General features: G+C 46.5%; 1 protein-coding gene across 1 annotated transcript; it reads left to right on the forward strand.

Moving 5' to 3' along the window:
* The first annotated feature begins 227 nt into the window (after positions 1 to 227).
* Positions 228 to 23,337, forward strand: LGALS1 (galectin 1). Its single transcript, XM_088463395.1, has 4 exons — positions 228 to 318; positions 3,839 to 3,918; positions 22,547 to 22,718; positions 22,867 to 23,337. Exons 1-4 carry the CDS (start codon positions 301 to 303, stop codon positions 23,008 to 23,010), a joined length of 414 nt encoding a protein of 137 aa, XP_088319521.1. The 5' UTR covers positions 228 to 300; the 3' UTR covers positions 23,011 to 23,337.
* The last annotated feature ends 204 nt before the right edge of the window (positions 23,338 to 23,541 follow it).

Here is a 23,541-nt window from a genome sequence, read left to right on the forward strand (position 1 = left end):
AATGTATCAGACATGTTATACAATGTATCAGCCGTGTTATATAATGTATCAGCCATATTATATAATGTATCAGACATGTTATACACTTACTGCACTTTTATCAGTTCTTCTTATGAAAATCTCATCTGGAAATAATTGTCTCAAATTCAATTTGTTCTCCAAGTTTTGTGAAGTGTTGGGTGTGGCAAGCCCCACCCTTGCATTCTGATTGGCTGTTGTGACAGCCCCTCATTATATATATAAAGCTCTGGAAGTGCTGCAGCTGATCTGATTGTTATATTGTGTCTCTGTGATAGGAGAATGGCAGCAGCTGGCAATGTAAGTGTGGCTGGGAGCGGGCGGGGGGCTTCCAGTTCCCTGCACAGTAATGTATTTATTAGGGTCCTGCTAGTCTGTGTCAGCTCCCACTCCCCTTCCTCCTCTGATCTCTCTACAGCTGCAGTAACCATCCCATATACATAGTGAGAGCCCATATATAGCGTTCTTATAACTGTTCTCTCCTGGGAGCTCTCTGCACTGGGATAATGTCTCCCTGGCTCCATACTCAGATGATCGCAGTTATCCCTGTATTAGATCAGACCATATATAGCTGTATACTGAGGATCTGTGCTCACTCCCAGGAGAGTCTGAGATCTCTATAGTGTGACAATGACCAGTCTTGTGTTCCCTGTAAGGAGTCATTATATAGTGCAGCTGGCAGCAATACACAGCATGATAGCAGTTATCCCTGTATTGGATCAGATCATATATAGCTGTATAGAGGTCTCTATATACTGTGTCCTGTGCCGGTGGCAGAACCATTAGCTGTATACTGAGGATCTGTGCTCAGATGATAGCAGTTATCCCTGTATTGGATCAGATCATATATAGCTGTATAGAGGTCTCTATATACTGTGTCCTGTGCCGGTGGCAGAACCTTTAGTTGTATACTGAGGATCTGTGCTCAGATGATATCCCTGTATTAGATTAGACCATATATAGCTGTATAGAGGTCTCTATATACTGTGTCCTGTGCTGGTGGCAGAACCATTAGCTGTATACTGAGGATCTGTGCTCAGATGATAGCAGTTATCCCTGTATTGGATCAGATCATATATAGCTGTATAGAGGTCTCTATATACTGTGTCCTGTGCCGGTGGCAGAACCTTTAGCTGTATACTGAGGATCTGTGCTCAGATGATATCCCTGTATTAGATTAGACCATATATAGCTGTATAGAGGTCTCTATATACTGTGTCCTGTGCCGGTGGCAGAACCATTAGCTGTATACTGAGGATCTGTGCTCAGATGATAGCAGTTATCCCTGTATTGGATCAGATCATATATAGCTGTATAGAGGTCTCTGTATACTGTGCCCGTGGCAGAACCATTAGCTGTATACTGAGGATCTGTGCTCAGATGATATCCCTGTATTAGATTAGACCATATATAGCTGTATAGAGGTCTCTGTATACTGTGTCCTGTGCCGGTGGCAGAACCTTTAGCTGTATACTGAGGATCTGTGCTCAGATGATATCCCTGTATTAGATTAGACCATATATAGCTGTATAGAGGTCTCTGTATACTGTGTCCTGTGCCGGTGGCAGAACCTTTAGCTGTATACTGGGGATCTGTGCTCAGATGATATCCCTGTATTAGATTAGACCATATATAGCTGTATAGAGGTCTCTGTATACTGTGCCTGTGGCAGAACCATTAGCTGTATACTGAGGATCTGTGCTCAGATGATATCCCTGTATTAGATTAGACCATATATAGCTGTATAGAGGTCTCTGTATACTGTGCACGTGGCAGAACCTTTAGCTGTATACTGAGGATCTGTGCTCAGATGATATCCCTGTATTAGATTAGACCATATATAGCTGTATAGAGGTCTCTGTATACTGTGCCTGTGGCAGAACCATTAGCTGTATACTGAGGATCTGTGCTCAGATGATATCCCTGTATTAGATTAGACCATATATAGCTGTATAGTGGTCTCTGTATACTGTGTCCTGTACCGGCGGCAGAACCATTAGCTGGATAAGATGATTTTCTCTGGAGCCTGTTGGTTAAATAAAGCAGTGTTGGAAGTTTGGCTTCAGGGTTACTGGGCTGTGTGTGATTCTCAGAGAAGTGATGTGTGTGTATATAGTGTGTGTGTGTGTGTATATAGTGTGTGTGTGTGTGTGTATATAGTGTGTGTGTGTCTAATCTCTCTATCTCACAGACCAGTGTAATACAGGGTGTCCCTTCTCTCCATGTACAGGGTGTGTATATATAATATATCTCTGTACCCAGCCTCTGCAGACCAGTGTAATACAGGGTGTCCCTTCTCTCCATGTACAGGATGTGTATATATAATATATCTCTGTACCCAGCCTCTGCAGACCAGTGTAATACAGGGTGTCCCTTCTCTCCATGTACAGGATGTGTATATATAATATATCTCTGTACCCAGCCTCTGCAGACCAGTGTAATACAGGGTGTCCCTTCTCTCCATGTACAGGGTGTGTGTATATATATATAATATATCTCTGTACCCAGCCTCTGCAGACCAGTGTAATACAGGGTGTCCCTTCTCTCCATGTACAGGGTGTGTATATATAATATATCTCTGTACCCAGCCTCTGCAGACCAGTGTAATACAGGGTGTCCCTTCTCTCCATGTACAGGGGGTGTATATATAATATATCTCTGTACCCAGCCTCTGCAGACCAGTGTAATACAGGGTGTCCCTTCTCTCCATGTACAGGATGTGTATATATAATATATCTCTGTACCCAGCCTCTGCAGACCAGTGTAATACAGGGTGTCCCTTCTCTCCATGTACAGGGGGTGTATATATAATATATCTCTGTACCCAGCCTCTGCAGACCAGTGTAATACAGGGTGTCCCTTCTCTCCATGTACAGGGGGTGTATATATAATATATCTCTGTACCCAGCCTCTGCAGACCAGTGTAATACAGGGTGTCCCTTCTCTCCATGTACAGGATGTGTATATATAATATATCTCTGTACCCAGCCTCTGCAGACCAGTGTAATACAGGGTGTCCCTTCTCTCCATGTACAGGGGGTGTATATATAATATATCTCTGTACCCAGCCTCTGCAGACCAGTGTAATACAGGGTGTCCCTTCTCCATGTACAGGATGTGTATATATAATATATCTCTGTACCCAGCCTCTGCAGACCAGTGTAATACAGGGTGTCCCTTCTCTCCATGTACAGGGTGTATATATAATATATCTGTACCCAGCCTCTGCAGACCAGTGTAATACAGGGTGTCCCTTCTCTCCATGTACAGGGTGTGTATATAATATATCTCTGTACCCAGCCTCTGCAGACCAGTGTAATACAGGGTGTCCCTTCTCTCCATGTACAGGGTGTGTATATATAATATATCTCTGTACCCAGCCTCTGCAGACCAGTGTAATACAGGGTGTCCCTTCTCTCCATGTACAGGGTGTGTATATAATATATCTCTGTACCCAGCCTCTGCAGACCAGTGTAATACAGGGTGTCCCTTCTCTCCATGTACAGGGTGTGTATATAATATATCTCTGTACCCAGCCTCTGCAGACCAGTGTAATACAGGGTGTCCCTTCTCTCCATGTACAGGGTGTGTATATATAATATATCTCTGTACCCAGCCTCTGCAGACCAGTGTAATACAGGGTGTCCCTTCTCTCCATGTACAGGGTGTGTATATAATATATCTCTGTACCCAGCCTCTGCAGACCAGTGTAATACAGGGTGTCCCTTCTCTCCATGTACAGGGTGTGTATATAATATATCTCTGTACCCAGCCTCTGCAGACCAGTGTAATACAGGGTGTCCCTTCTCTCCATGTACAGGGTGTGGTTTTAACCAATCTCAATCTGACACCCGGCCACTGTGTTGAAATCAAGGCTCTTGTCCCTGCAGACTGTAATGGGTAAGTTATGATGTAGGAAACCTTTGTGTACAGAATTTATTATGCAGCTTTCTGTGCACATTGTCTGTGGTCTGGATGCACCCTGCACGGTATTCTGTCCAGTGAATCGTTCGCCAGGAGATGAAGAATATACATTGCTATCTGCTTCCATAGCGCAAGCCTGCATCAGCATGGAGGTGATGGTCCTGGGGGACTCGGAGGCGGCAGGGTGAGAACTCTGCTGCTGTCCTGTATATGGTGCAGTGTTCTACCTCATTGCGGTCACATGTAGTAATCTGTAAGTGGGTATGCAATCATTATGTCAGCAGTACATATCACTGTTAGGGCTCTAACCCTGGAAACAACGCTATGTCAGCATGCTGACTGCCGACATGCACAATGTTGTCATTATGACCGTGCTGACACTGGACACTACATACCAGACCCCTGCACATATTGCGATCTATTGGCTCAGATGTGTTCTGCTGCCATGCACCAGTCTCAGGTGCTGCATATCTCTACATCAGGCTTTCTCAGTCTTCAGGGAACACTAACAGACCAGGTTGTAAGTATATCCATGTTTAAGCCCTGGACTGCTCATTTATTTCTATGTAACATGGAGATCTTACACTTGGACTGTTCGTGTTCCTGGAATATGAGAAGCGCTGGACTAGATTGTTAGATCTGAGCACTGCCCCCTCCCCCTCTGTTCTCTATCAGGGGTATTCAACCCACAACCTTACAGCTACTGTGGAACTACACATCACAGCATGCCATAATGGCAACACTTGTGCAGGGATGTGTAGTTCCACAGCAGCTGGAAGGCCGCATGGTCAATGCTCTATATGGTTCATCATCTGAGCGTCTGTATAGAGACCGCACTCACAGAACAATGTAAAGGTGCAGGGTCACAAAATGAATATTCATACACATCCTTTGCGGTAACATCCAGGGGATTCACATAAAGATGACCAATAAATATTTCACTTACTGTCTGTGCCTTATTCACATAAGCCATTGTGCTGTATTACATCCACATACTTATCATGTCCAGCATAGTATCACTGAGTCCCTCCCATACAGATGGGTCCTCATACATCTAGCCTCCTCGCGTGTTACAGCCCTTCTAGCTGTGGTGTGACTCTGTAGTGCTGAGCGTCTTTTGTGCAACTTTTTACCATCAAATGTCTTAATTGAATAGATGGCACAAGCAGCTTCTGCTGAGTAAAATGATATGCAGCATGCCTATATTCTGTGTGTGGGTGTATCTGCATGCCTATATTCTGTGTGTGGGTGTATCTGCATGCCTATATTCTGTGTGCGGGTGTATCTGCATGCCTATATTCTGTGTGCGGGTGTATCTGCATGCCTATATTCTGTGTGCGGGTGTATCTGCATGCCTATGTTCTGTGTGTGTGACTGCGGGTGTATCTGCATGCCTATGTTCTGTGTGTGTGACTGCAGGTGTATCTGCATGCCTATGTTCTGTGTGTGTGACTGCAGGTGTATCTGCATGCCTATATTCTGCAGGTGTATCTGCATGCCTATATTCTGTGTGCGGGTGTATCTGCATGCATAACTCTATGCTAGTGTAACGTAGTGTTTAGCATGCAGATACACCTGCAGTCACACACACAGAATATAGGAATGCAGATACACCCGCAGTCACACACAGAATATAGGCATGCAGATACACCCGCACACAGAATATAGGCATGCAGATACACCCGCACACAGAATATAGGCATGCAGATACACCCGCACACAGAATATAGGCATGCAGATACACCCGCACACAGAATATGGGCATGCAGATACACCCGCACTCACACACACACACAGAATATGGGCATGCAGATACACCCGCACTCACACACACAGAATATGGGCATGCAGATACACCCGCACTCACACACACAGAATATGGGCATGCAGATACACCCGCACTCACACACACACACACACAGAATATGGGCATGCAGATACACCCGCACTCACACACACACACACACAGAATATGGGCATGCAGATACACCCGCACTCACACACACACAGAATATGGGCATGCAGATACACCCGCACTCACACACACACAGAATATGGGCATGCAGATACACCCGCACTCACACACAGAATATGGGCATGCAGATACACCCGCACTCACACACAGAATATGGGCATGCAGATACACCCGCACTCACACACAGAATATGGGCATGCAGATACACCCGCACTCACACACAGAATATGGGCATGCAGATACACCCGCACTCACACACAGAATATGGGCATGCAGATACACCCGCACTCACACACAGAATATGGGCATGCAGATACACCCGCACTCACACACAGAGAATATGGGCATGCAGATACACCCGCACTCACACACAGAGAATATAGGCATGCAGATACACCCGCATTATAGGCATGCAGATACACCCGCAGTCTCACACACAATATAGGCATGCAGATACACCCGCAGTCTCACACACAGAATATAGGCATGCAGATACACCCGCAGTCTCACACACAGAATATAGGCATGCAGATACACCCGCACTCACACACAGAATATGGGCATGCAGATACACCCGCACTCACACACACACAGAATATGGGCATGCAGATACACCCGCACTCACACACACACAGAATATGGGCATGCAGATACACCCGCACTCACACACACACAGAATATGGGCATGCAGATACACCCGCACTCACACACACACAGAATATGGGCATGCAGATACACCCGCACTCACACACACACAGAATATGGGCATGCAGATACACCCGCACTCACACACACACAGAATATGGGCATGCAGATACACCCGCACTCACACACACACAGAATATGGGCATGCAGATACACCCGCACTCACACACACACAGAATATGGGCATGCAGATACACCCGCACTCACACACACACAGAATATGGGCATGCAGATACACCCGCACACAGAATATAGGCATGCAGATACACCCGCACTCACACACACAGAGAATATAGGCATGCAGATACACCCGCACTCACACACACAGAATATGGGCATGCAGATACACCCGCACTCACACACAGAATATGGGCATGCAGATACACCCGCACACAGAATATAGGCATGCAGATACACCCGCACTCACACACACAGAGAATATAGGCATGCAGATACACCCACATTATAGGCATGCAGATACACTCAGTCTCACACACAGAATATAGGCATGCAGATACACTCGCAGTCACACATACACACACACAGAACATAGGCATGCCGCATATCATTGTAATCAGCAGAAGCTGCTTATGCTATCTAGTCGCATCACTGTGAGACTCATTTGAAGGTAAAGTCGTATAAAAGACGCTCGGTGCTACCAAGTTACACGGAGCTCTGGTTTTGTGTGACTTGTAGTGCAGAGGATAGATGTATGAGGGCACATCTGTAGTACAGACATAGACCTGACAGCTGTTTTGATATTAGAGCAACTTTCTCACAAGACTGCATACAAGACGTTTCCAGGTGCCAGAAGTGATGTCACAATTGCACAACAAATAATAAGCAAAAATGCTATAAAAATATGGGCATATAATATAAATGTCATGTCTTATTGTTAGACTAGGGACCAGGTTCGTATTAGATCAGAGGGGCAAGCAATGGGTTTCCCTTTTTTAAACACACAATGAGACTGGTACAACGCAATTTTATTATGCGAGAAAACAAATGACACAATCTCTGTATATTGCATCACAATATTCATACTTTTTTTTTTTTTTTTTAAGACATCAACTGTTCATCACACAATTACACCTTGTTATATATTACAGCATAACAGGAGGCAAAGATTTTCCTACAGTTCCAGTTTTAGTTTTAAAGAGTCAGTCAACTTTCAAGAAAAAAAAAAACAACTTAGTGGCTTTAGCTATAAGCAGAGTCTGGCAGTATGGGGAATGAATAGAGATTGCAGTATGGGGAATGAATAGAGATTGCAGTATGGGGAATGAATAGAGATTGCAGTATGGGGAATGAATAGAGATTGCAGTATGGGGAATGAATAGAGATTGCAGTATGGGGAATGAATAGAGATTGCAGTATGGGGAATGAATAGAGATTGCAGTATGGGGAATGAATAGAGATTGCAGTATGGGGAATGAATAGAGATTGCAGTATGGGGAATGAATAGAGATTGCAGTATGGGGAATGAATAGAGATTGCAGTATGGGGAATGAATAGAGATTGCAGTATGGGGAATGAATAGAGATTGCAGTATGGGGAATGAATAGAGATTGCAGTATGGGGAATGAATAGAGATTGCAGTATGGGGAATGAATAGATTGCAGTATGTGGTGTTGGCTATAAGCAGAGTCTGGCAGTAAGGGGAATGAATAGAGATTACAGTAAGGGGAATGAATAGATTACAGTATGTGGTGTTGGCTATAAGCAGAGCCCGGCAGTAAGGGGAATGAATAGAGATTACAGTATGTGGTGTTGGCTATAAGCAGTCTGGCAGTAAGGGGAATGAATAGAGATTACAGTATGTGGTGTTAGCTATAAGAAGAGTCTGGCAGTATGGGGAATGAATAGAGATTACAGTATGGGGAATGAATAGAGATTACAGTAAGGGGAATGAATAGATTACAGTATGGGGAATGAATAGAGATTACAGTAAGGGGAATGAATAGATTACAGTATGTGGTGTTGGCTATAAGCAGAGCCCGGCAGTAAGGGGAATGAATAGAGATTACAGTATGTGGTGTTAGCTATAAGAAGAGTCTGGCAGTATGGGGAATGAATAGAGATTACAGTAAGGGGAATGAATAGAGATTACAGTATGCAGCATTGGCTATAAGCAGAGCCCGGCAGTAAGGGGAATGAATAGAGATTACAGTATGGGGAATGAATAGAGATTACAGTATGTGGTGTTGGCTATAAGCAGAGTCTGGCAGTAAGGGGAATGAATAGAGATTACAGTATGGGGAATGAATAGAGATTACAGTATGTGGTGTTGGCTATAAGCAGAGCCTGGCAGTAAGGGGAATGAATAGAGATTACAGTATGTGGTGTTGGCTATAAGCAGAGTCTGGCAGTAAGGGGAATGAATAGAGATTACAGTATGGGGAATGAATAGAGATTACAGTATGTGGTGTTGGCTATAAGCAGAGCCTGGCAGTAAGGGGAATGAATAGAGATTACAGTGTGTGGTGTTGGCTATAAGCAGTCTGGCAGTATGGGGAATGAATAGAGATTACAGTATGGGGAATGAATAGAGATTACAGTATGGGGAATGAATAGAGATTACAGTATGGGGAATGAATAGAGATTACAGTAAGGGGAATGAATAGATTACAGTATGCAGCATTGGCTATAAGCAGAGTCTGGCTGTAAGGGGAATGAATAGAGATTACAGTATGGGGAATGAATAGAGATTACAGTATGTGGTGTTGGCTATAAGCAGAGTCTGGCAGTAAGGGGAATGAATAGAGATTACAGTATGGGGAATGAATAGAGATTACAGTATGGGGAATGAATAGAGATTACAGTATGGTGAATGAATAGATTGCTTATAGCCAACGCCACATACTGTAATCTATTCATTCCCCATACTGTAATCTCTATTCATTCCCCATACTGTAATCTCTATTCATTCCCCATACTGTAATCTCTATTCATTCCCCTTACTGCCAGACTCTGCTTATAGCCAACACCACATACTGTAATCTCTATTCATTCCCCATACTGTAATCTCTATTCATTCCCCTTACTGCCAGACTCTGCTTATAGCCAATGCTGCATACTGTAATCTCTATTCATTCCCCATACTGTAATCTCTATTCATTCCCCATACTGTAATCTCTATTCATTCCCCATACTGCCAGACTGCTTATAGCCAACACCACACACTGTAATCTCTATTCATTCCCCTTACTGCCAGGCTCTGCTTATAGCCAACACCACATACTGTAATCTCTATTCATTCCCCATACTGTAATCTCTATTCATTCCCCTTACTGCCAGACTCTGCTTATAGCCAACACCACATACTGTAATCTCTATTCATTCCCCTTACTGCCGGACTCTACAGTATGCAGCATTGGCTATAAGCAGAGCCCGGCAGTAAGGGGAATGAATAGAGATTACAGTATGCAGCATTGGCTATAAGCAATCTATTCATTCCCCATACTGCCAGACTCTGCTTATAGCCAACGCCACATACTGTAGAGTCTGGCAGTATGGGGAATGAATAGATTGCTTATAGCCAATGCTGCATACTGTAATCTCTATTCATTCCCCTTACTGCCGGGCTCTGCTTATAGCCAATGCTGCATACTGTAGAGTCCGGCAGTAAGGGGAATGAATAGAGATTACTGTATGTGGTGTTGGCTATAAGCAGAGCCCGGCAGTATGGGGAATGAATAGATGACAGTATGGGGAATGAATAGATGACAGTATGGGGAATGAATAGATGACAGTATGGGGAATGAATAGATTACAGTATGGGGAATGAATAGAGATTACAGTATGCAGCATTGGCTATAAGCAGAGCCCGGCAGTAAGGGGAATGAATAGAGATTACAGTATGTGGTGTTGGCTATAAGCAGAGCCCGGCAGTAAGGGGATTGAATAGAGATTACAGTAAGGGGAATGAATAGATTACAGTATGCAGCATTGGCTAAAAGCAGAGCCCGGCAGTAAGGGGAATGAATAGAGATTACAGTATGTGGTGTTGGCTATAAGCAGAGCCCGGCAGTAAGGGGAATGAATAGAGATTACAGTATGTGGTGTTGGCTATAAGCAGAGCCCGGCAGTAAGGGGAATGAATAGAGATTGCTTATAGCTAACACCACATACTGTAGAGTCTGGCAGTAAGGGGAATGAATAGAGATTACAGTATGTGGCGTTGGCTATAAACGGAGTAACATAATAATGAAAAGACCGCAGTGTTAAGACTTCAATGCACTTGTAACAATATTTGCGATTAAGCAATGTATAGCATTTACATAAGATAAATAACAGATTCAGACTCCAAACAGACCATAAATGATATTTGGGTTAAGCAGACAAAAATACATGACTAAAATGTAGCCTTAGCATTAACTTGAAATCAACACAGTGAGCATTTAGCATTTAAAGCAAGCACATAAAAGCACACTTCTAGGCACTATAGAGGACCAGCAACAGCATTTGGCAAAGCATATGTTTCTTTAAGCAATAGGAGCACCAACCGCTGCTGACATTACATATATTTATACACATCACATTTCTCCTCCCAGCACAAGCTGAAAGGTACAGGGAAAGGTCCTGACAATACTGCAACTAAACTTCCAACAAAGAAAAGGTAACTCTCCCTTACTTCCCTCCTACTTCCACACCCAAGTGACCTATTGGGGCCTAGCTTGTGGAAAGAACCATAAATTACCCTGTCCCCGGGATATAGCAGCAGGCTACGGGACCTGACTAGTGACAGGGCAAACAGTGGGCAGTGGAGTAAACGCTAGGGAAGTATAGCGTTTCACCAAAATGTAGTGGCTGTTCAGCCTCCCATGAAATCCTGTGGAGCTCCAAGATGTAAGGCACCGCACCAGAGCTCCAAGAAGCAGTCCTCAGATGTCAGTACACAGGGATACAAGGCACCGCACCAGAGCTCCAAGAAGCAGTCCTCAGATGTCAGTACACAGGGATACAAGGCACCGCACCAGAGCTCCAAGAAGCAGTCCTCAGATGTCGGTACACAGGGATGCAAGGCACCGCACCAGAGCTCCAAGAAGCAGTCCTCAGATGTCAGTACACAGGGATACAAGGCACCGCACCAGAGCTCCAAGAAGCAGTCCTCAGATGTCAGTACACAGGGATACAAGGCACCGCACCAGAGCTCCAAGAAGCAGTCCTCAGATGTCAGTACACAGGGATACAAGGCACCGCACCAGAGCTCCAAGAAGCAGTCCTCAGATGTCAGTACACAGGGATACTGGCACTGCACCAGAGCTCCAAGAAGCAGTCCTCAGATGTCAGTACACAGGGAATGATGCAGGGTAAATTCCCCTTCTCAGGGCTCTGAATGGCAGAGAAGTTACTGCAGCCCAGGGGTACTTGAGCCTTTTCCTTTGGGGATGTCTCTTCCCTTGCATGCTGTCCTCAGGTCCTCCCAGTGTAGCCTTGCTCCAGGTGGGTGTCCCCTCCAGTCAGTGCTAGTGGTCAAATTGTAGTGTGGGCTCCTTCCCCTTGATCTCGCAGGCAGCTCCTCAGCGCCGATCTTCCGTTTCTTCAGGCACTTCTCCGGGCAGCCCACAGCATAAGGCAGGGTTTTCTGCCGAGGGCCATTTTGATATATGTAACATTATTCATGGGCCTAGTGCAGGTCACGCCCCCTCCATGTGACATCAGTGGGTGGGGCCACAATCGCCGGTGATTACTGCAATGCCTGGAGCATCCTGAGGATCCTCCAGGGAGCTGTAAGGGCAGCGGTGTGACCATCTGAAGCGTCCTAAGGATACTCCACACGGCGCTGCTGTTAGATTCTGGCTGCAGGGTACCATTCTAGGCCAGATGAGGCTAGCAGAAAAGAAAAAATCTGAGGGCCAGAAAAAATGATTCCGCAGGCCTTATATGGCCTCTGGGACTAAAGCTCCCCATCCCTGGCATAAGGGGTCCTACGGCTCTCCCAGCAACTCCTTGCAGCAACAGTCTTCTTTGGATGCAGTGGTTGACTGGTACAGGTGGAGATTACTCTAGGGGGTCCTGCAGGGGCAGGCTCAGCTGGGTTCTTTAGCCTCCAGGGTGAGTGTAATTACACCTCAGGCACTTGTAGGGGATTGGTATGGCAATCCAGGGGGTACTCCTCTTCTGCTGCGGAGTACAGTATTTATAATCCACGGTAAGGCACTTCAGGGGCTTGGTATAACACTCCAGTGGGGTACTCCTCTCTGCTACAGAGTACAGTAATTGTAATCCAGGGCAACCGAGGGGCTCAATAATTATAATCCAGGTGGGTAGCAGGGGTCCCTGCAGCAGGCACTCCTCTAAACAGCAGGCAGTGACAGCACAGCCCTCATGCTTAGCAGGGGCTCTTCCATACTGGGGGTCCTTACAGCTAGGAGTTCTCGTGGGGTTTTTGCGCTGGCTGTTCGCAGCCGGGATAACTTCTGTGGCAGCGCTCTGGCTTCCAGCACAGCCGCTGACCTCCAGCGAGTCCTGCTCTGTATCTGGGTTACTGCTGGCTAGGACACCCCTCCTCTTCCCCTGCAGGTATTTGAATCCCTCTACAAACTACATGGCAGCTCCTGCTGCCCAGCTGCTTCCCATCAGGGCATCTCCTCTCCCCTTCTGCTGGTACACTTTATTACATGCTACATGGCAGCTCCTATTGCCCAGCTGCTTCCCATCAGGGCATCTCCTCTACCCTTCTGCTGGTACACCTTATTACATGCTACATGGCAGCTCCTACTGCCCAGCTGCTTCCCATCAGGGCATCTCCTCTCCCCTTCTGCTGGTACACCTTATTACATGCTACATGGCAGCTCCTACTGCCCAGCTGCTTCCCATCAGGGCATCTCCTCTCCCCTTCTGCTGGTACACCTTATTACATGCTACATGGCAGCTCCTACTGCCCAGCTGCTTCCCATCAGGGCATCTCCTCTCCCCTTCTGCTAGTACACCTTATTACATGCTACATGGCAGCTCCTACTGCCCAGCTGCTTCCCATCAGGGCATCTCCTCTCCCCTTCTGCTGGTACACCTTATTACATGCTACATGGCAGCTCCTACTGCCCAGCTGCTTCCCATCAGGGCATCTCCTCTCCCCTTCTGCTGGTACACCTTATTACATGCTACATGGCAGCTCCTACTGCCCAGCTGCTTCCCATCAGGGCATCTCTTCTCCCCTTCTGCTGGTACACCTTATTACATGCTACATGGCAGCTCCTACTGCCCAGCTGCTTCCCATCAGGGCATCTCCTCTCCCCTTCTGCTGGTACACCTTATTACATGCTACATGGCAGCTCCTACTGCCCAGCTGCTTCCCATCAGGGCATCTCCTCTCCCCTTCTGCTGGTACACCTTATTACATGCTACATGGCAGCTCCTACTGCCCAGCTGCTTCCCATCAGGGCATCTCCTCTCCCCTTCTGCTGGTACACCTTATTACATGCTACATGGCAGCTCCTACTGCCCAGCTGCTTCCCATCAGGGCATCTCCTCTCCCCTTCTGCTGGTACACCTTATTACATGCTACATGGCGGCTCCTACTGCCCAGCTGCTTCCCATCAGGGCATCTCCTCTCCCCTTCTGCTGGTACACCTTATTACATGCTACATGGCGGCTCCTACTGCCCAGCTGCTTCCCATCAGGGCATCTCCTCTCCCCTTCTGCTGGTACACCTTATTACATGCTACATGGCAGCTCCTACTGCCCAGCTGCTTCCCATCAGGGCATCTCCTCTCCCCTTCTGCTGGTACACCTTATTACATGCTACATGGCAGCTCCTACTGCCCAGCTGCTTCCCATCAGGGCATCTCTTCTCCCCTTCTGCTGGTACACCTTATTACATGCTACATGGCAGCTCCTACTGCCCAGCTGCTTCCCATCAGGGCATCTCTTCTCCCCTTCTGCTGGTACACCTTATTACATGCTACATGGCAGCTCCTACTGCCCAGCTGCTTCCCATCAGGACATCTCCTCTCCCCTTCTGCTGGTACACCTTATTACATGCTACATGGCAGCTCCTACTGCCCAGCTGCTTCCCATCAGGGCATCTCCTCTCCCCTTCTGCTGGTACACCTTATTACATGCTACATGGCGGCTCCTACTGCCCAGCTGCTTCCCATCAGGGCATCTCCTCTCCCCTTCTGCTGGTACACCTTATTACATGCTACATGGCAGCTCCTACTGCCCAGCTGCTTCCCATCAGGGCATCTCTTCTCCCCTTCTGCTGGTACACCTTATTACATGCTACATGGCAGCTCCTACTGCCCAGCTGCTTCCCATCAGGGCATCTCTTCTCCCCTTCTGCTGGTACACCTTATTACATGCTACATGGCAGCTCCTACTGCCCAGCTGCTTCCCATCAGGACATCTCCTCTCCTCCCAGGGGATTGCTGTTTTATAACCTTCCCCTCCCTGCTTGTCCAGCTCCTCTGAATGGACAGTGAAGCCCCAGCAACAGGCTGCCTACAAGGTTCTCTGCCTAGACCCCGGGGCTACCAATGAGTGGGGCAGGATTTTCCCGCAAAAATGAGTTACTGACCAAGGGGCATCTTCTACCTCCCTGTCTGCACATGCTCAGTATGATCCAGGGGAGCAGGGTCAGGGAAAGGTCACTGTTTCTATGGGATCCATAGTGCTGTATTAACTTATGAAGAGAAAAAACAAACTGACAGGGGCTACAGGACACCTTAATGCCTCCTTAATTTACTAAGGGGTAACCCCATAACTATAGAGGTACCACATAAACACATTACATACATATATTAAAAAGATCCAATGCTTGTGCTGTGATTCAGCAGGAATGGGAAGAGAAAAGCTTGTGCAATGCATCCTGGTGTGCAGCGCTTCACACATTCTATAAACTTTGATAAAACTGAAGAACTAATAAAGAAGCGTTAAAATGAAGAACATTGTTTGTTTTATGTAATTCTGCATCTGTTTGTCACATGACTACTTTCCCATTTAAATTAGTTGCATCCAAAATGGCTGACATACTGTACCCCAAAGTTTCCCCCTTATGTGTAGACCAGTTGTGTAACTAGGCTATTTGGAGCCCATGGCAAGCTGACAAATGGAGCCTCCACCCCCCATGTGCGCATGACGAAGGCGTGCGTGGCCACATTACACAAGTGATGTGGCCACTGAAAAATGGGGCGTGTCAACATGACACCGCTGTTATCGTCACTTTGGGAACTTCCCTTTCCATATGCCCCCTGTTTGTAATGCCCCCTGGTAGCAGTGGCCAGTATACAGTGCCCCCTGGTAGCAGTGGCCAGTATACAGTGCCCCCTGGTAGCAGTGGCCAGTATACAGTGCCCCCTGGTAGCAGTGGCCAGTATACAGTGCCCCCTGGTAGCAGTAGCCAGTATACAGTGCCCCCTGGTAGCAGTGGCCAGTATACAGTGCCCCCTGGTAGCAGTGGCCAGTATACAGTGCCCCCTGGTAGCAGTGGCCAGTATACAGTGCCCCCTGGTAGCAGTGGCCAGTATACAGTGCCCCCTGGTAGCAGTGGCCAGTATACAGTGCCCCCTGGTAGCAGTGGCCAGTATACAGTGCCCCCTGGTAGCAGTGGCCAGTATACAGTGCCCCCTGGTAGCAGTGCCTTGTACAACTAAAACAAGCAGACAGACAAATTTCCACTTGCCTGGATGCCCAGCGCTGTCCGCTGCACCTGTACCGCTCGGGACTATGGGAGAGAAGTCATGATGTCTCTCCCTGCACCCAGTGTGTGAGCCAGAAGTGGAGCTTATGAGTGAGCTCCGTCCCGGAGTGCAGCAGCCAATAGGAGTTTATCTGACCCTTATTGGCTGCAGTGCTAAAATAAACGCTGCCGCCATTTGCGTGTTTGTTTTAATGTGTATATGCCGTGGCCTGGATTGCAGCTGGCGGTGCTCCCCGGGCGTAGACACTGGATTAATATTTCCTTACTCATATCCTTCATTTTTATAAGGGTTTCCACACTTATGGATGTGTGTGTGTGTGTGTATAGATATTGTGTGTATATATTAATATGTATGTTATGTTTCAAACCAGGCTATTTTAATTGTCTGTACAGGAAGCATTGCTCATCCTCGCCAGCTAAACAGCAGTCACACACTTACTGTCACTGTATTGTGCAATATACACTTATCACATGTCCCGGATGGGCTAGTGTCACTGTATTGTGCAATATACACTTATCACATGTATGTCCCTGATGGGCTAGTGTCACTGTCCTGTTCTTGCAAATCTCAATTAAAGTTGTTTTTATTCCCTTTTGACAGCTGTCTTCAGTCTTATTCCCATGATTGGGATATGAATGAACTAACCAGCTGTACATGATTGATGCTGCTAATTAGATACAGCACTTTCTTCCACAATCCTTTAATAACCTAATGATTGCAGACCACTCATGGAATACCCTTGAAAGTGATATTTAGGGGTCTATTTGTCATTTTTCCTCCTGTAAAGTATTGGAATGTTTTGCACTACCTATTCATCTAGATATAATAAAGCGGTAACCTAACTCTGTGGTGAGTGAGCGGTGTCCCCTAGCATTGCTATAATAGCTTATACAAAGCTCAGTTTCCCAGGTTATACATGTGAGCTGGTAGGGCCAAAACTACCCAATTTGGTACTGCTCATGCGGTGCGTTACCAGCCGGTAAGCGGATTTCGGTAAGTCATGGCCTCCAGACACGGGGTTATTTGTTTAACAAAAGATGAGTGCAAAGCTTCTCTCATCTGTACAAGTAGCAGACCTGCGCAGTCCCCACCGCGAGCTATCAGGGCGGCGGGAACATGAGGAGTAAAACTAACAGAGAAATCTGATTTTTCCACGGAATGCAGAGAATTGAGGTAGAGCTGGAGAAAAGCATTTTGTAACTTTTATAAATAGACTCTGGCATTCTGCACTCACTGTAATGGGCTGTATGCCCGGATAGTCACAGGACTGTGACTCACAAGGCGAGGAGGCGGGAGGGGAGACCTCGGGGGCACAAATTAGATGGACTCTATCGTGTCTTCTCTAAAACAGATCAGAATAATGTTCATTCAAGGGGTCTATTTACCAAGCTTGTTTCCACTGCAGTTTCTTAGTACATAGCAACACATTCATAAGATTACTATTAACACATTGCCGGAGATTTATGTGAAACCTGCTGAGTGCTATTAACCACTGCAGATCAGTCTTTATTATCAATGGGGACTATACTCTCACCCCTAATTAGAACACATTCTCCATTATTATCAGAGGAGAGTGTGGCCCCGTTGGATTACAAAAATCTTCTGATGGAGGCTTACAAACTGGAGAGACATCTCTCCCTCAGCCTCAGTGGAAAATGACACTGCACATACAGGGGTCTATGTACTAAGCAGTGTTAGGAGAGAGAGTGATAAGGTACCAGCCAATCAGCTCCCAACTGTCATCTCACAGGCTGTGTTTGAAAAAAATGACAGGAGCTGATTGGCTGGTACCTTATCACTGTCTCCTAACACTGCTTAGTAAATAGACCCCAAAGTGTCTGCTTCCCCCGGAGAAATCTTTCAGACTTGAGACTGACAAAATGTCAGATATAACTGACGGGGACAGTGGTTACTGCAGCTGCTGTCCCTGAGTTCCCCTTTGTACATAGCTGGAATATTTTTCCTTACAAATGAAAATGTATCTATTGCAATAGGGATAATTAATCGCAGCAGTTCCTGCAGTTTTACACAAATGAATAAAAACCAAACTGCAGCCCAAGTTGCTGGAATGACCCCAGTGTTGCACCAGGGAGGGCACCGTACCAGAGCTACAACGTGCATTTCTGCTGCAGGTCTCCTTTCTATGAAGGATGGATATAACCATTTCTTCCAATGCTATATTCCAGACTTCTTCCCACAGCAAGGTGGTGACTATCTCCCATCTGTTCGCAGGCCTGTAAAAGTCATGTCCTCTGCAGATAGACGGGTACAAACACCCTAGTCCAAGACTCTGCAGTAGTCACTACAGACTGCTGTGTTCTCTGAGACCTCCTGGGACCAAAGGAAATCCTGCTATGTGGTGAGACCCTTCCATGCTATGGGCAGCATCCTGCTATGTGGTGAGACCCTTCCATGCTATGTGCAGCACCCTGCTATGTGGTGAGACCTTCCATCCTATGGGCAGTACCCTGCTATGTGGAGAAGACCCTTCCATCCTATGGGCAGCACCCTGCTATGTGGAGAAGACCCTTCCATCCTATGGGCAGCACCCTGCTATGTGGAGAAGACCCTTCCATCCTATGGGCAGCACCCTGCTATGTGGAGAAGACCCTTCCATCCTATGGGCAGCACCCTGCTATGTGGAGAAGACCCTTCCATCCTATGGGCAGCACCCTGCTATGTGGAGAAGACCCTTCCATCCTATGGGCAGCACCCTGCTATGTGGAGAAGACCCTTCCATCCTATGGGCAGCACCCTGCTATGTGGAGAAGACCCTTCCATCCTATGGGCAGCACCCTGCTATGTGGAGAAGACCCTTCCATCCTATGGGCAGCACCCTGCTATGTGGAGAAGACCCTTCCATCCTATGGGCAGCACCCTGCTATGTGGAGAAGACCCTTCCATCCTATGGGCAGCACCCTGCTATGTGGAGAAGACCCTTCCATCCTATGGGCAGCACCCTGCTATGTGGAGAAGACCCTTCCATCCTATGGGCAGCACCCTGCTATGTGGAGAAGACCCTTCCATCCTATGGGCAGCACCCTGCTATGTGGAGAAGACCCTTCCATCCTATGGGCAGCACCCTGCTATGTGGAGAAGACCCTTCCATCCTATGGGCAGCACCCTGCTATGTGGAGAAGACCCTTCCATCCTATGGGCAGCACCCTGCTATGTGGAGAAGACCCTTCCATCCTATGGGCAGCACCCTGCTATGTGGAGAAGACCCTTCCATCCTATGGGCAGCACCCTGCTATGTGGAGAAGACCCTTCCATCCTATGGGCAGCACCCTGCTATGTGGAGAAGACCCTTCCATCCTATGGGCAGCAGACTAGTCTCTCAGATCCCCTCCTGTGACCATTCCCCCCCCCCCCCCCACTGCGGTGATATTGGATGATCACACACTACACTACCCATGCAGCTGTTACTCAGGATTCCTCCTACAGTACTGGTGCCAGGCAGGTGCCGATCAGATCTGACACTTCCTGTAGCCATTGCACAGCTGTTGTCCTGCTCCTCCTCATAGGGACTTTCTGCACTTGGCTGGAGGCATCAAAACTGAATTGGGCCTATATAAAGCCTCACCTAACAGCAGGGAGATTGCAGAATATTCATTATGGTTCATTCCTAGAAGATTAAACCTCCTACAGAGAGCCCATAGCCACTAATCTGCTGCTTACTATAATTTTTGTAGCCCCCAAGTGCGCTGTCTTATGCTGGGTACACACTAGACGACATGTCATCTAATCAGTGACATATCCGGCACATCGTCTAGTGTGTACCTGCGCGACGTCAGTGACCCCTGTCAGCCCTACATGCAGGGCCGACAGAGGATGTCTTTACCAAGGGCCATACTGCCAAATGCAGAATGTGCCCTGCTGTCACTCAGTCACTGCCCGCTCGGCATGTGTGTGTGCACTTGTTGATGCAGGCTCCCCTGCCGGGTCCCGTCGCCAGTGATGTCATGCTGGATGCACATCGCTAAGTGTTTACCCAGCATTAGCTATCCTTTACTCCTACCTCTCCTTCAAATCACACATGCAGTCTTCTGCTGACCTGCCGCTTCCATCTCTGAAATATATCTAGGATAAGACCCTATCTCACCCTGGAGGCAACGAAGACCTTCATACACTCGCTGGTCTTCTTGAGATTGGACTACTGTAACCTCTTCCCTAACTTCCATCTCTCTCCAGTCTGTCCTCAGTGGTGCTCCTCTTCCTCTCCAAATGTTCTACATTTGTCTCCCCTCTCCTACAAGCCCTACATTGGCTTCCGTTCCCCTTCAGAATATATTTCAAGCTCCTCACCCTCTTACAAAGCCCTCACCCATTTGCATCTCTGACCTAATCTCCCTTCACTCTCCTGCCCGTCCACAAATGCATGCCGCCACCTGATTACTTCCTCCCACTCCCGCCTCCAAGACTTTGCCTGTGCTGCTCCATACCTCTTGAAGTTTTGTAGAGGTTGAGAGTTCCAAAGGGCTCTTTAAACCCACTTATCCTAATCCACTGCTCCTTCCTCACTGTCTACCCAGTCTGTCACCCCTGTCTTTCTGCCCCTCCCCTTTATATTGTAAGCTCAAAAGCAGGGCCTTCTTCCCTCATGTGCTTCTCTTTTCCCTTACTTACACTGTATGCTACAATGGCACCTAACCGTTGACTGCAGCCTCCTTGCTGTTTGTTATGATCGTTGATACAGCAATGTGTATAAACCAGAGGTCCCCAAATGCAATCCCCAAAGTTCACCCACAGTTCAGGTTTTACAGATATCCTTGGTTGAGCACAGGTGACTTAATTAGTACCTCATTCAATTTGATTTGACCACCTGTTCTCAACCACTGATATCTCTAAAACCTGATCTGTTTGTTTATACCAGAGGTTCCCAATGTCCTTGTCCTGCAGTTTTGTACTGTAAGTCACTATACTTGTTTTGCTCATTTGTAAGGTGCTGTGTAAACCTTGTGGTGCCATAAAAATAAAGGAGGATAATTTGTAATAGCTGTGGATAAATGGTACTGTCTATAATGGAGGCCATATGTGTAATAGCTGTGGATGAATAGTACTGTCTATAATGGAGGCCATATGTGTAATAGCTGTGGATGAATAGTACTGTCTATAATGGAGGCCATATGTGTAATAGCTGTGGATGAATGGTACTGTCTATAATGGAGGCCATATGTGTAATAGCTGTGGATGAATGGTACTGTCTATAATTGAGGCCATATGTGTAATAGCTGTGGATGAATAGTACTGTCTATAATGGAGGCCATATGTGTAATAGCTGTGGATGAATGGTACTGTCTATAATGGAGGCCATATGTGTAATAGCTGTGGATGAATGGTACTGTCTATAATGGAGGCCATATGTGTAATAGCTGTGGATGGACATGACCTTACTCTAACAGATCATATCAACTAATACCTCTTTATCTTATACTTTGCCTTTCACTTTCTCTTTTTTTAAATTTAAAACTGATCCATGACACAAGTTTGATAAAAACATTCATTTTTATATCTCTTCCTCACATTAGTGAGTATAAACATTTTGATATAGATGTTAACTCATTGGACAAACTTATCACATATGGCTGTTATACAGAGTAAGGTACTGTCCATCCACAGCTATTACACATATGGCTCTGTTATACAGAGTAAGGTACTGTCCATCCACAGCTATTACACATATGGCTCTGTTATACAGAGTAAGGTACTGTCCATCCACAGCTATTACACATATGGCTCTCTTATACAGAGTAAGGTACTGTCCATCCACAGCTATTACACATATGGCCCCGTTATACAGAGTAAGGTACTGTCCATCCACAGCTATTACACATATGGCCCCCATTATATAGAGCGTAAGGTACTGTACTTCCACAGCCATTACACATATGGCCCCCATTATATAGAGTAAGGTACTGTCCATCCACAGCTATTACACATATGGCCCCCATTATATAGAGCGTAAGGTACTGTCCATCCACAGCTATTACACATATGGCTCTGTTATATAGAGTAAGGTACTGTCCATCCACAGCTATTACACATATGGTATCTATGGTCTAAACATCCATTCAAGCGCCAGAGACTCAATCTTTAAGTTAGGTGAGGTCTGTAAAATGACAGAAGCAGATTGGTTGCTGTGGGGAACTCTATTATCTTCCCTGTAGAAGATTTTATACATTTCTCCAAGTCATCTTTTAGTCCCTTTATACATGTGTATTGTATGAACTGCACTTTGTACCAGGTGTAATAGGACATAAATGTCCTGTCTTATTTTCAGCTTTGCAATAAACTTGGGTAAAGATGCTTCCAATTTACTGTTACATTTCAACGCTCGCTTTCTGCTTCATGGAGACACTCGGATAATAGTCTGCAACTCAAAGGAGGCTGATGCCTGGGGAGCAGAACAGAGAGAAAATGCCTTTCCCTTCCAGCAGGGGGCAGAAACTATGGTAAGAGGGGTGGTGGGAATGTTATCTGCACTGAGCAGTCTCTGTAATGCATGTCTGTGTTCTATGGCCCTGGTTACGGCATGCTCAGTGTACCGGCTGTAAGGGTTGTGGTTAGGTCACTGTATTGACTCCTTTTTTGTTTTTCCAGGTCTGCTTTGAGTACCAGTCGGAGGAGCTTATTGTGAAGTTGTCTTCAGGAGAGCTGTTCTCCTTCCCTGTCCGAATGCCCCTGGATTCAATCTCTTTTCTCTCCTTGGAAGGTATTCAGATGAAATCCATCACGGTGGAATAATTCCTCTATAACCAGCTGCCTGGACACAGCTGGCCCCACTCCCCTATAAGTCTAAGTCCACTCCCCAAAAGTTGATTGAAACACTAATTGGCTGAACCACGACCTCTTCATTCTTCAGAACACAATGCTGCCAAACAGATTGTACTTTCAATCAACACTGACTTTTCATGAATAGTGACACCAGATTGAATATGGTTCCTGTTGATATCTAGGTGACCAGTTAGCAAAACGATGAAATGATTCTGACAGTTTCTGGGTGTCCAGCAGAGTCCTTGTGTCTCCATTGTGATCGATCTACAATATACAATAAAGTGGTGATCATCTTCACATTGTCTGGTGTTGTGGGCACATGGCAGGAGCTTTACCGAACCTTCTAGTGGTGGGATGGAGATACAATTTTGCCTGATTGACCTCTTTAAAATGTTTATGGGAACTGAAAAGGGTTTCTGAGAACTTGGGCTACGTACACACCCAAAGATATATCTGTCCAATCTGACTGATGGGAAGGAATCTGGTCCGTCCTCCAGTGTT

This window comes from Taudactylus pleione, unplaced genomic scaffold (assembly GCF_031769625.1).
Source record: "Taudactylus pleione unplaced genomic scaffold, aTauple2 ptg001353l, whole genome shotgun sequence".
NCBI classification, from domain to species: domain Eukaryota; kingdom Metazoa; phylum Chordata; class Amphibia; order Anura; family Myobatrachidae; genus Taudactylus; species Taudactylus pleione.

Coding starts and splice junctions, on each gene's coding strand:
- LGALS1 (XM_088463395.1), top strand. Junction 3,919..22,546: donor GTCCCTGCAGACTGTAATGG/GTAAGTTATGAT, acceptor TCTTATTTTCAG/CTTTGCAATAAACTTGGGTA. Junction 22,719..22,866: donor AGCAGGGGGCAGAAACTATG/GTAAGAGGGGTG, acceptor TTGTTTTTCCAG/GTCTGCTTTGAGTACCAGTC.